Here is a 13533-nt window from a genome sequence, read left to right as displayed (position 1 = left end):
TGTGGATTGACCATAATTACGAAAAGGAAAGAAATGCTCTGGATTCATTCTCAGCCTTCCAACAAAATCAAGGATCCACGTTGGTTTGACACTTGTTTTCTGGTTGTTTTCTGCAATAGGTATGAAAGCGGGAGTGACGAAAACGTGAAAGCAAGCAGAAACCCATCTTTGCCACCGGATCATCCCGGGCTTCTTCGGGGCTTCAGGGGAGCGGCCGAGCCACGGGAAGGTGAGCGGCAGCCCCGGGCCGGCTCCAGCGGGACGCACACCCCCGCCCGGCCCGGCCCGGCCCTGCCCTGCCCCGCCGGGGCGGAGCGAAGCGGCCCGACCGCCTCCCTGGGCCCCTCGCCCGCGGCGCCGAGCGAGTCTCTTCCGGGCAGCGGGGCAAGGGGCGGCGTGGAGCTGGCAGCGCGGCGGCCGCCGTGAGTACCGGGGCAGGGGCGTCCCCGCGGCTCGGGGTCCTGTGGGGCTGGGGAGCGGGCGGAGGAGGCAGCGCCGGTGCCAGCCCCAGCGCCGGTGCCATACCGGTGCCCTCCGCGGGGGCCCGGCGCCGCGTGTCACTCCCGTCCCTTCCGCAGAGGCCCGGCCCCATCTGCCACCCCGGTCCGCGCCGCAGGGCCCCGGCCCTGCCTGTCACCTCTGTCCTTCCCCCGCAGGCCCAGCCCCGCATGTCACCCCCGTACCCCAGACCCGTCTGTCACCTGTGTTACCCCTGCAGAGGCCGTGATCCGCTTGTCAGCCCTGTCCCCACTGTAGGGCCCAGGCCCGCGGGTCACCCCTGTCCTCTACACAGGGTCCCAGGCCCGCCTGTCACCCCTGTCCCCTTTGTAGGGGCCCAGACTCGCTTGTCACCCCTGTCCCCTCCGCAGGGTCCCAGCCCCATGCGTCACCCCATCCCCTCAGTGGGAGCACAGCCGCTGTCCCAGCAGGTCACCCCTCTCCTGGGCAGGTGCCGCCCGGACACTCGCAGTGCCAGGCAGCTGGCTGGGGGCTGCCACAGCCCTTCCCTCCCACCTCCTCCCTGCACATCCCAGCTCCCTGCTTCCCCACCCGCTCCCAAAATCCCCCCCTGACCATGAGCCGTCCCTGAGCGTGGGCTGTCTGTCGCAGGGTGGTGCGTGGCAGCAGCACGGATCCCCGGCCTGCAGGAAACAAGCCTCCCTGCTGAGGGATCGTCTTTTCCAGGGGAGGACCACAGCAAATAACTCGAAGGTCAGGCACCTGGTAGCCAGAAACAGGGATTTTAATTATGAGTATTGGTTATTTGTTTAATTTATTGAATTATAAATAATTTATTGTGATTATAAGGCGTATTGGGAGAGCGGGGGGAGGTGAAGACTGCCTTTGTACCAATGCGCAATTAAAAAATCACCTGTATGGATTCTATCAGAAAAAGATACATGAAGTAGTGAAAAACTACAGAAGAGGGCCATGAACATGCCTGGCTAGAGCCAAATAATCCTACTTCAGTTTGGGGGGAGGTTAATAAATAAGGAGCGGAGACAAGTTTGCAGCAGTCAGGACTGAAATAAAATAAGAGCTTGCACTAACCCTTTTTAGCAAAGAAGCTTTATTTTTCTTAACAAAGAGACGAGGTGAACGTGTGACATGTCTCTGCGATAAACCTTACATGAGGGCAGAAGAGGTGGCAAATCGAAAGCTGACAGTGCTGAGCTGGCTGCGGCAACCTCTAACATCTGGATGTAGCTTTAATGCAGAATGATGAAATCTCCCGTCAAGTTACACGCCAAAGATGGCTGCTGTTTTGAGGAGAGAGCCCCAGCAGCAGGCTCTATCCGTTTACCACAGACTGCTGCTTTTGTTGCTAGGCTACAAGCGGGACGTACATTTATAAGCAAAAAAAAAAAAAAAAAAAGTATCTTGTAGTGTTGCCATGATTTGCCTTCCCCAGTGTTCAATTTGTTTTTATGATTGCAGTAGGAAAAATAATAGTGCAGACACAGATTTTTTTTTTTTTCCTTGTGATTTAAATAGATACTTACTGGTAGAAGCTGCTTTGGGGAAGGAAAACTTGGCAAGTGGCTTTGTTAACATTTGGTGTAAGTACATTGCATCATACTTCCCCCAGTCATCAGCTGTGCTGCTTCTTTCAAACTGTGGTAGCAAACATAGTGCAAATAGAGGAATACCATTGCTTAATGACCCCAATAAGTCTGATAGGTGCTCTTTTGCCATCACACAAAAATGCTTTTGTCCCCTAAAAATCTGTTAGTGCTTCTCATTTGAACTAATTATACTGCCATGATTGACATCCTTGCAGAATGCATTGTGTTCTTTTCTTTGCCAGAGCAATTAAAATATGGGTAGTGGCTGGGTTTGCCTTTTTACTGTTGCTGTGCCAACGTGTTTTAGTTTTAAAGTAGAATAGGTCACCTTTAACTAATCAAAAGGTAGTTAATTTCCTGTCTTTTCTCCTGAGCCAACATAGCAGCTGTTGTGGTCGGCATTGGTCCTGGAAAACAAAAATCTTGAGTTTGTTTAGGCACAGGAGCCCCCAAAAGGGCTAATGTGATATTTGAGGAATAAAGAGGCCTAATGGGATCCCTAAATATTTCTCTATCAAAGCAGCATGGGAAATGTTTCAAAAAAACTCAGGTATGCAAAAACAAACAAACAGCCATGGGTACTTTGGTTTATAAACATGTCAGAGGAAGAAGAGAGTCCGTTCCTCTCCCCATTTTACAGCAACAGGTACTTTTCTCAACCTAAAGATGTTCTAATCACATCTCTTGTTTCCCAGAGCAGGGCAGTGACAGCTGGACATCAGGCTGTTAGGGGACTGCTTTGCAGAATGGAGATCTAGGGGCCTAAGCATGTCAAATCTTTTTTTTCTCTCTCCCAGTGACTCTGCACATGACACATTTTCGGCAGCCCCTGGCTCTAACTTTTGAACTATTCCTATTCTCTAGGATTCTGGTAAGAAAGAGGTACTGCTGTTACTTTCTGGTTTTACTGGGTTTTCAAGAAGAAGCCTCACTCTCATTTTTCCAAAAAGGAACTTAGGAGATTTTGTGAGTAATGATCTGACCTGACCACCTTTACATCACCTGAAGTTAGGGGTCTAAGTCCTGGTAAAGGACACCGTTGAAGTTACACTTTTCTTTGAGCATTTGCATTGGCTAGTTTACTCACTTGCCCTTCTGTATGCAGGCTGGTTTGAATTCTCTGTTAAGCTAGAGTACCCAGCATGTCCCGTACTGTGTAAGAGAGGGTTGCAAGTTGCAGGGTGGGAGTTGGGCACCAAGAATTGAGATGTCGCAATGTTGATAATCCCAGTTATGTCTGCACTGCTTTTGGATGTAGACTCTTTTTCTCTGTCTTTAGATTTCTCCCTCCCCCAGCTCAGTTTTTGCTGACTTTCTGAAATTGCATGCAAGAGAGTTGAAAGGCCGTTCTGGTTAATAGAGTCCGCTTCTGTAGGGGAAGGTGCAGGAGGCTATAATCTGGACTCCAGCCCCCATAAAAGCAAAAAGCAACAGAAAATTCTGTATAGAGTGAAGCAGTACCCTAGCCGGTACCCAATCTAAGGACGTTTGCAAAAGGATCCTCACTTAAGAGAATTCGGGCGCTCTATTCCCAATTTTAGCTTAGATACTGGAAGAATTAATGACATACCTGACAAAGTTTCTTAATTGTGGAGTGGACTTTTCGAGACTTGGGTTAAAATACAAGGTGTCAGTAACATAAGAAAATATAAATGGTTCCAAGGAAGGTAGCGAAGCTGCTCTTCATCATTCACACGCTGCTGCATGAGTTTAAGTTGCCCAAAATTTCCTAGATCATGTGCCCATCTGGATTATTCAGTCATGCAACAGGGTTTAAAATAAGTGATCAACTGTCTCGGTTGTTCAAGATTGAGTGGTATGTTACTGGCTGAAATAAATTAAATAGTCATTGCTACTCTTTTGGCTATTGCTTTGGTCTGAAAGGCGGTTATATGACCTTCAATGTGTTGTTTAAAAGGTGAACTTTGAAAAGGAACAGCAGAGACTTGAACTCCTGACAACTCCTGAATCTGCATTTTGTAGAATTGCTGCCACTGATGTTGTTAACCTTTAAACAAGGTTTAAAGTCTTCTACTATTGCTGGGTCTGTGGCAAATCTAAACGTAGCCTTTGTACTAAAACTTGATCAGACTTTGTGCTGGTTTTTATGTCATTATTTTTTAAGAGAGGCCACTCTCACTTACTCTTAAGCCCTCTTTCTCTTCCAGTTAAATGTTAGACCATGAACTGGCAGATGATTCCATCTGATCAGAGAGGGCAAGAAATTTGGATGTGCTTGGTACTGGGGCTTCCAGCTCAGTTCAGTGTCACTCTCTAATTGAAAGTACAAGATGAAAAAGATAGTCAAAGAATTATTGATATAAAATAGAGATTTTTTTAAGAAGATTATTAAAAATACAGAGTTGAGAGTTTCTCTTCAAATAAACAAAGGCCTTAGTTTTAGCCATCAGTGAGTTCTACTCTGCTTTTTAGCTTGTTTTTATTTTCCAGTTACTAGGGCTGGGAGAGCGTTTGGGAGAGAGAGGAGGAGGCAGCAGCAGGGAGATTTGGAGAGAGTGTGGTAGAGGAGAGACTGGCAGTGAAATTTGCTTTAAAGCACTTGGGAAGTGCAGTTTCACACAGCGGTGTCCTCTCTGTGATCTGCCATCTGTATCACCACATCCAATTCCCTCCGGTCTACAGAACCACGTCTTCAGCTCAGTTTTTGGTGCCAAGCTCATGGCAAGCCGCGGCCATTTCTTTAGCTTGACAGTCATATGTTTATGAAAAACTCTATGAAATCTCAGTTATGAGCCTGAAAATATGCCTTGGTACACAGGAAGAGCCACAGCGTGAAAAACAGGGATAATCAAACTTCTGGGTCGGTGCCGGGGAGGTAAACAGTGCCAAAAAGTGTTCCTAGTCACGGGAACGTGGTTCCCCGTATTGTTAACTTGCTGGAGCACAGCGTGGAGCAGTTTTGCCCAGGACAGCTGATGCTCACCCAGACAATCCGGCAGCACAAGGGAGGATTTAGCTGCTGTTCTCCATGGGCAGTTTGGATTCAGCAGCCCTAGTTTGGAAACTGAGGGTTTAATAATACGAATGTGCTAGAGAGCACAGTCCGTTCTTTATTACTAGTTTAATTTACTAGTGTGGACTATTACCAGCTTCAGGATTTGCAGGTACAAGTGGTTCTATTACATACCTTTCTAATTGATCTGGTGTTTGAAACACCAAAAATATGTATTGTTTCCTTCCTTACTGCATATTTTCCATGATAGGTGTTAACCATTTGACTGCGTTATGACATTGTATTTTGTCCTTTCCAGTACAGCTGATCTTCCTGTGTGAACATGACCTCAGAATGACATTTCAGTATGGATTATTACAGCAACAATTATGTGTTTGTAAAATTAATGTTGTTTCCCAAATCCTCTGTTAATGGAGTTGTTTAAAGAAGAGAATTGTTTCAAGATCAGATTGGGTAATTTTGCTGCTTCCCTTTCCACCTTAAAAAGTAAGGTGGTGGTGATTCAAAGTTTTGTCCTATTTCACAGGTGCTCTCCCCTCTGTTGGTACTTTCTGAATAGCAACAAGTATGGGAACAATAAATTCAGATGCTTATATATAGGCAGTTAAGTGTTAGGTAATTGTTGAAGTTTGCCTTCAGTAGTTGACAGTCACAAAGCAAACATTTTTATCTTTGTTCTAGAGCATTTGTGCATTTACTTTCCAGTCCCTTTACAAACTTTCTACTTATCTCAGGGGTTCAATTGGATTTATTTTAATTTGATTTAACCCAAAAGTCCTTTATTTTTTCTTTACACAATTCTATTATGGATATATGGATAATGAGAACTTAAATCTTGGCCACACAATGTATATGGATAATTATATCACTGAAGGTAGTGGAGTTACACCCTTGGCAAAGCATTGTACTTAAAATAATAATTAAATAGTTTTATTACAGCACTTTTGTGATTGAATATTTGAATGGATTATACAAACAGCAGCATCCCTCGAAAATTGTATCTGAAAATTAAGGTGACGGTTAGGTAAAATACTGTTGCCACAACTTAAACTGAGGGTGTTGTACCTATTTCTTGCAGTTTTACAGTCTCACTGTTTAAAAAAAGCCATACAGTTTATGATGATGACTGCATGGCTGTTGTATAATATGTTGATGAAACCATTTTTGTGTACAGTCACCATTTTTACTTTATAATTGGACATTTTGTTTTATAAGAGGATCCCTTCGAAGTACATAGGCATTTTATTGGCTTATGGTTTTGCTTTGTGGGATTTATTATCCTTTTCAGCATTTACTAATAGGGGCTGATGAATCATGAGTAGCATCATACAGTCTCTTTAATACAAGAGGTGGGGCTTTTATTCTAAAAATATTTTGCTGGAAAACTTGTAAGTTTTCAAGGCAGAAATTCACTGGTTCTCTTGGGCACCATTGTAACAGATCTATGACTCAGAGTCCCGAGACTGGCAAAATCAGTGACCTTTTTTACTTCACTGCAAGTTTTATGTTATACCAGTGTCTGAACTTTTTATACACCCTTGTATGCATGGTATTTTTCTTTCTTTGTGGGCATTGGTGGTCTCTCCCTGCCCACAGTTTTTATTATTTTTATTTTAAACTTACTTGAAACGGCCTTGTTCCTACATATATTCTTAAAAGTGCAAGCAAGTTATGTCAATTGCATCATTTAGAAGAAAATGGTTTTGTGTACTTAAATAGATGTCACCTAAAGGTTTCATCCTTTTTTGAATGAGATGTAATGTTTTGCAGGGTGGACACCCATCCTGTCCCCCCACCCTATGCAGAATTGGAGACTATATACTATCCTTTATCTTTATTCAGATTAGTAGTATTAAAGTCAATGTTTTCTGTTGCTGTCTTTCTAAAGAGACACTGATTTCAAGCATCATCTTTTATTGTAGAACATGCCAAGGGTCCTCCATTAATGTATGTTTTCCATTTTCCTGCTAGGTTGCTTTTTGCTGCTGCAGCACTAACCCTTTTTTGGTAGATTTACAAGGAGACAGACCAAAGCATGTGCTGACACGCTTCTGCTAGCTTAGCCTGGCCAGCATGGGTAATAGCAATGAGAATGGCATTGGAACAGGAGTTTTACCTTGTGCTGGCAACCACAGTGGTTGTGGGTTGTCTTTGGGGTGCTTTTACTCTGCTAGCATGTGTTACGGCCACCCTGGCTGATCTCTTACCCCTACTACTTAGGTCATGTTAGCTCTTTCTACCATCGTACCTTTTTTTTGCTATGTAGACACTTAAGGACTGAGAGTTTCTCCACTTTACAGCAAGTTAGGTCTCTCTTGCACCCATATTCTAGGTCTATAATGTGGACTTTCAATCTCTTGACTCTGGCAAGCCGAAACGTTTTAAATTATCATAGGATGGTTTGGGTTGGAAGGAACCTTAAAGATCATCTAGTTCCAACCCCCCTGCTGCGGGCAGGGACACCCTCCACTAGACCATGTTGCCCAAAGCCTCATCCAACCTGGTCTTAAACGCTTCCAGGGATGGGGCATCCACAGCTTCTCTGGGCAACCTGTTCCAGTGCCTCACCACTCTAACAGTAAAGAATTTCTTTCTAACATCTAATCTAAATCGACCCTCCTTCAGCTTGAACCCATTACCCCTTGTCCTGTCACCACACTCCCTGATAAACAGTCCCTCTCCATCTTTCCTGTAGGCCCCTTCAGGTACTGGAAGGCCGCAATTAGATCTCCCCGGAGCTGCCTTTTCTCCAGGCTGAACAACCCCAACTCTCTCAGCTTGTCGTCATAGGAGAGGTGCTCCAGCCCTCTGATCAGCTTCATGGCCTCCTCTGGAATCGCTCCAACAGCTCAATGTCTCTCCCGTACTGGGGCCCCCAGCATTTATCTATGCTTTATGTTTCTTCTTCATTGTCTTCCCTGCAGATTTAAGGTTAGGCTTCAATATTTGTATTACCTGGCTCCTCCAGCATCTGCAGATCCTGAACTTGAGCAAAATGGTAACCCAAGGTGGTCACTGGTTAGTCTATTGAAGGAGCGCAGGCCTTTTGTCCTCCCAGATGTTCTGCTGTGCCAGTTCAACTACTAATCTAGGAGACTGAGCTGGCCTCTCTTTTCTTTCTGCTGCATTACTTTTCTGCTAGGGTTGTAAGTTATATCAGCACCTTTGATTCAAGGAGCATCAGAGTGGACATAGAGTAGTTCAAGTGGGAAGGGGATAAAGATAGGATGTGAAAGTATTTTCTGTAGATCCACCTTTGCCAGGGCAGGCTAAATGAAATGGAGTGAAACGATCCTGAATTGAACCATGAACCATCTGCAATGAAGGCAGATCCTTATTGTTTAGATTTCTTATTACTAAATGACTTGGGTTTGTGGACAGAGGTGTCATAAGTGTATAAAAACAATTCACAGAGAACCCAGTAGTATATATGCTAATCAGAGTGAAAAGAAAGAAAAGAGCTTCTATTTATGGACTGCTTTATTAAGCATTCATTAGACAGCTTTAAACAGATTAACATAAGCTATCCTAAGCAGTTTTTAATCTTTTTTAATGAAACTGATACTTTAATTATAAAAATATTGGAACTTGGACTTTCCTACAAATAATATACCAATAGGGAAGCATTCATAGAATGACTTACCAGCCCTAATGTACAGAAATTTATTTTTTTTAGTGGAAAAGAATTTTTGAATAAATGAGTTCAGCCTGCTTTCCTAGGGTACTGCAAACAGGAATGTGGAATAGAAAGACAAGAATATTCAACTGGAAGTGAGGGATGAATTCTCTGCTTCTTACCCAGCACCTTTCCATCTCTGGCCATTACTTTTGTGAAATAACAACTTGTGTCTTGCCATATCAGCAATACTTAGAGCACAGGTCAGGAGGTCTAGGTTCTACTTTCATTTGTGACTTGACCTGTGGTCTTGAGCCAAGTCATGTTATTTAATTCTCTGTTTCTTTTACCTTCTGTGTGGGGAGAAGAATGCTGAAAAGCCAGTAGCCCCTCTAATGTCTTTGGAGCAGGCTACAAAAAGAAGTAGTGTCAGATTTTACTGGTCTGATGTCAGTTATTTATAATTCTGATACAAATGCCTTCGTGCTTCAAGGTTAGCTTAGTAAATGATATATTGCTATGGCACCTTATTTTCTTGAAGTTTGTAAGATTTATTGTTTCACTGTAGGGAAATCCTGTCTTAGCAGTAAAGATCTTATTAAAAGCTGCCATACAATAATGAACTTAACAGTGAGGGAAATAGGACTGGAGGGAGGGGGGAAAAGATTGATTTCCCCTACTGTACCACATTTATTAGCCTTCTGGTATCCTGGGAAGCTTTAGGACCTTCCCTAACTTGATGGTGAAACTTTAAGATCTGAGGATAGTTGAATCATGACTATATTTACTGTAAGTTGGAGCAGCAATGCTGATGCTCCTTGTATACTTGCTTTATGCTTACATATTTAATGACTGCTTTAATACATGAACAGGCCTTTGGAACAGTATGTTTTTCTTGAGGTCTCTTGTACCAAAGAAAAACTGAAGGCCACTAGGTAAAAATGACTCAGTGAAAGAGCAAGAAAGTGTTTTCAGTAGGTCAGCTCTAATAATATTAAATAAATTTACCAATGTTCATTTTAGTCATTGAAACACATATTTGGGTGCTTTTTCTATGCAGTAGTGGATCACCTCCTTAACAGTTAAAATGCTTTAGAGTGAATAGCGTTCACCAAATTACAATCGGCATATTCTTCTGTTGCACCTCATGGTATCATTTTAATGTATTAAACTAAAATTATGCAATAAATTACTGCGGCAAATAGCTCATATTCCATGTAGTATACACCTGATGGGAAAGGAGACACTGTGCTACGAGAGTCTTCATTGTACCCAGGGGTTCAGAGCTGCTGGTTGGGTCAGTGCCAAGTGAACAGAGCTGTTTAACCTTTGAGAAAGGGGTAAATCCAGCTCTGTGCTCCATTCTCAGTAAGGTCAGTGCTGGTCATAAGAAGGTCTTAAGTTTTGTTAGTAGAAACTGGTTTTATTTCATCATTTGTTCCGGTTTCACATATTAATACAGAAAGAGCACTGCCTTGGATGGACAGATATAGAAAACCCTGGCCTTGTGATTTCACATGATCACATGTGTTAAACAGTACCATTTCTGGGGATACTTCAGTATGTTTTCCTTTATCCAAGTATTCAGAATGATTGATGCATTTGGCGAATAGCTGGGGGGGTGTTAATTATTGCAATAAAAACTGTGAGAGCTCAGACTGATCTGGGAGTCTTTGAAACAACCTTGCATATGATGACTTGGAGTAGAAACTGGGAATTTAAAACTTTTCTGCAAAGGATTAATTAAGCATTTAAGCTCTTAATACAGTTTATCAGGAAAAAGCAAAAGGAATCCTACTGGTGTCCTACCTGCAGTCTGTGCTGTCAGTTCATGATTATCCAGAATTCAGCTATCTGTAGAAACACTGCTTGGCTTTACACAATGGCTCTCTACACTGCAAAGGCAAACAGCTCTGCTTTGCCAGTACAGCTCTGAGTTTCTCCTGATGGCAGGAAAATTTAGAGAGTGAGACACAGGAATATCTGTGTACTTACAATTTTTGTGTGATTTTTAACCAAATTGATTTAGCTTGTATAAAATTCAGTAATAAGATCTGTCCTATAGAATTGGAGATTATTTGTTTGAGGAAGAGCTTGAGTCTGGTGGAAAGCAGAGATCTTTCTTATTTAATGCTTTTGGTTTTTCACTGTTTATCATAAATAATATAAGCTAAACATAAAAATAATACATAAACATCCTAAATGTTTTGGTTTATTTTCATATGATGAAAACAAACTCCTTGGGTTTTTAGTAGAAACTGATTATTTAACTTAAAGAAACTTTAATTACCAGTAAATGTTTTATTAAGTGGCACCAAACTAGGATTTTCTAATAAATTTTTAACAATCTTATTTAGTAGTACTAGCTGAGACAGAACATTTTCATCATCCAGCTGTTAATCACGCTGTGTTTAGGAAGGACAGCCCTTCGTTATTATTTATTTAATCCGTTCTGGGTTCTCCGAGTTTGATGTAATAGCAGTAGGTTACTTTGCTTTCTTCATTACCACATGTGGGACTTTGCCTCGAGTATTCAGCGGTGCTGCATAGAATGTACTTGCCAAATCCTCTTTAAACATTGCTTATCTACGTGTATAATGCAGTTATTCTGCATTTTCGCAACCTTATCTTTACAGCTTTACAATCATGTCTGGTGCTCAGTGCCACCGTGCTTGTGCATACACAGTTTCTATTGACATCATTGGCATGTGTAACATTGGGGAAACATTTGAGCAATCTGAATGTCATTGGCGATTCTTCCTGGCAGATGATCTATGAGAAAATGAAATATTTCCCATAATGTTTGTATAGTCCACTGTAAAATAGTATGTAGCCACTAGGTTTTCACTGTCATTAAATCACAGTAATAATAACCACAGAATTCCTACATAAGACTCGTGCTTGTGCTATTAAGCCGAAAAATGCTAAGTCTGGGTAAATGCAGGGAAAACAGTCTTTTACCTGAATAATTCCCACTCTAAGAGTAATTCTGACTGATTAGTGGTCCAAGGCAGAATAATTTTTACACAGTCCTCCTGCTTGAAAAGTTGATTTCATGGTTCCTGTGAGAGATGTTACAAAGATGTATAATCTCCTTTTTGCATGACTGTCAGCTGATTTACCTCGCTTTCAAGAGCAGATTTTTTGGGGAGTTGGTGGTTTTTTGGTTTTTGTTTTTCCTAGAAATGCTGTTCTATACTGTCTTGTAAATATTTATTAGTTTTCCCCTCTTTCCTGTTGCTGGTGATTTAGGGCTGGTTATGATAGATGGGGAGACTTAAGCCTTTATTTCTGTAGAAGTTTTTACTTTCCCAAAGACTTCAAAGTTTTTCCACTTGAGGTAGAGGAGAAGGATCATCATTACATTTGAGAGATGGGCAATTGCTTCTTCAGATTTCATGAATGATCTCTCCTTTTTTTCCCATGAAGTTGACATTTTTTTATGATGGATACACTTTACATGATTACTTTTTTTGTGACTTTTTTTTCCTGTTCTACATTATATGTTTCATCAAATTAACCAAAATGTCTCAGACAACTTCATGGTGTTCTTGAGTTAAAATGAAAATACTCTTCAGTGGTGACTTACACCGTATCTATCAGTCGTCCGCATAATGATGATGGGTTTCCTGTTAAAACAGCTAAAGTGCTATGTGATATCTCTATTTTTATAGATCAAATTTGCTTCAGCCATTTGAATTGCAAATGGAGGATGGCTTTTTTTTTTTTAACTGGCTATTGAATATGTTGCAGAAATTTCTCTTAAGAAAGTTGAAGTTCATATAGCTTGTGCAATGCAGGGACTGTCCTTCTTTCATCAGATGCTGAAGTAAACTTAGTCAACCTAAAGTAATTTTTAATTTTCTGGGCTTTAGGCCCCATAAATGCACAACTGGGTTAGTTTAGTGCCCTTCATTGTAGTTCTTTAACCATCTTTGAAGTATCATTAAGAGATCTGGTCATGTGTTCATAATGTGGCAAATTGTTGCGTTATATAATCTTTGTTTTGTTAAAACGTGGATTTAGAGAAACAACATTTATTAAAAGAAATTGTTGAGTTTGTGTTTCTAATTTTTGTTTTGTTTTGCTATGCCAGAGAAGTTAAATGGATTTTATTAAATATTTCTTCTGTCACTGCACTTTATAGCAGCTCTTCAGGCATCTCTTGAAGTATTTAATCTCTTCTTTCCTTCAGGACAATATTTTCAGCAAACACTAATCATCACAGAAATAAAGCAGACTTCTGATTAGTTTAGTACAGCTATTTATTAATAAATTTCTATACTTCTTTTGCGTCTGCCTCATCTTCAGATATTTATACATATATATCATGTACCTCTGCCTCATAAACAAATACTCATACTTTTACAAAGATGTAATGTATAAATGTCTTGAGGAAACAGGCACAGAACCATTTCTGTAGGCATTTAACTAAGTTCTTGCTTTTTTACTGCTATCAATACCAACCGCATTAAAACCCATGATGATATCTGACATCATTTGCTTTCTGGATGTACACTTGCCCCTTTTAACCTCAGTTCTGCAAGTTATTTGGTGTTCATTCTCTGGTTTTTTTACTCTAAGCATAAACCACTTTTCATCTTGCAGTTTATAGATACATTATGAAATAAGTGGAATTCTGAATTGCAAATTTTCATGTTTTCTTCGCAGAGTTTTTGAAGATGTCAGCAGATATACCATTAAATATTAATATCAAGGAGCCCCGATGGAATCAAAGCACTTTTGTTGGACGAGCCAGTCATTTCTTTACTGTAACAGATCCCCGGAATATTTTGTTATCTGATGCCCAGCTGGAAAATGCAAGAAAAATTGTGCATGATTACAGGTATGGCATTGATCACTTTTACTGCTGGCCC

At 41.3% G+C, this 13533-nt stretch overlaps 1 protein-coding gene across 5 annotated transcripts in view; it reads left to right on the top strand.

Moving 5' to 3' along the window:
- The window catches only part of SFXN1 (sideroflexin 1), a 47474-nt gene that overhangs the window by 18399 nt on the left and 15542 nt on the right, over positions 1-13533 (top strand). Inside the window, exons 1-4 of one of the 5 annotated variants that reach the window (XM_054841496.1) lie at positions 271-422; positions 1111-1212; positions 1996-2060; positions 13328-13502. In XM_054841496.1, coding sequence (XP_054697471.1) covers positions 13339-13502 — 164 coding nt within the window. In that variant the 5' untranslated portion in view covers positions 271-422; positions 1111-1212; positions 1996-2060; positions 13328-13338. Of the gene's footprint in view, positions 1-119; positions 230-270; positions 423-1110; positions 1213-1995; positions 2061-2863; positions 2938-13327; positions 13503-13533 lie in introns of those variants that run through there. The other 4 variants (XM_054841493.1, XM_054841497.1, XM_054841492.1 and 1 more) reach the window with 4 other exon arrangements.

This window comes from Grus americana, chromosome 14, assembly GCF_028858705.1.
Source record: "Grus americana isolate bGruAme1 chromosome 14, bGruAme1.mat, whole genome shotgun sequence".
Classification (NCBI taxonomy): Eukaryota; Metazoa; Chordata; class Aves; order Gruiformes; family Gruidae; genus Grus; species Grus americana.
This window is presented reverse-complemented; position numbering and strand designations above follow the sequence as displayed.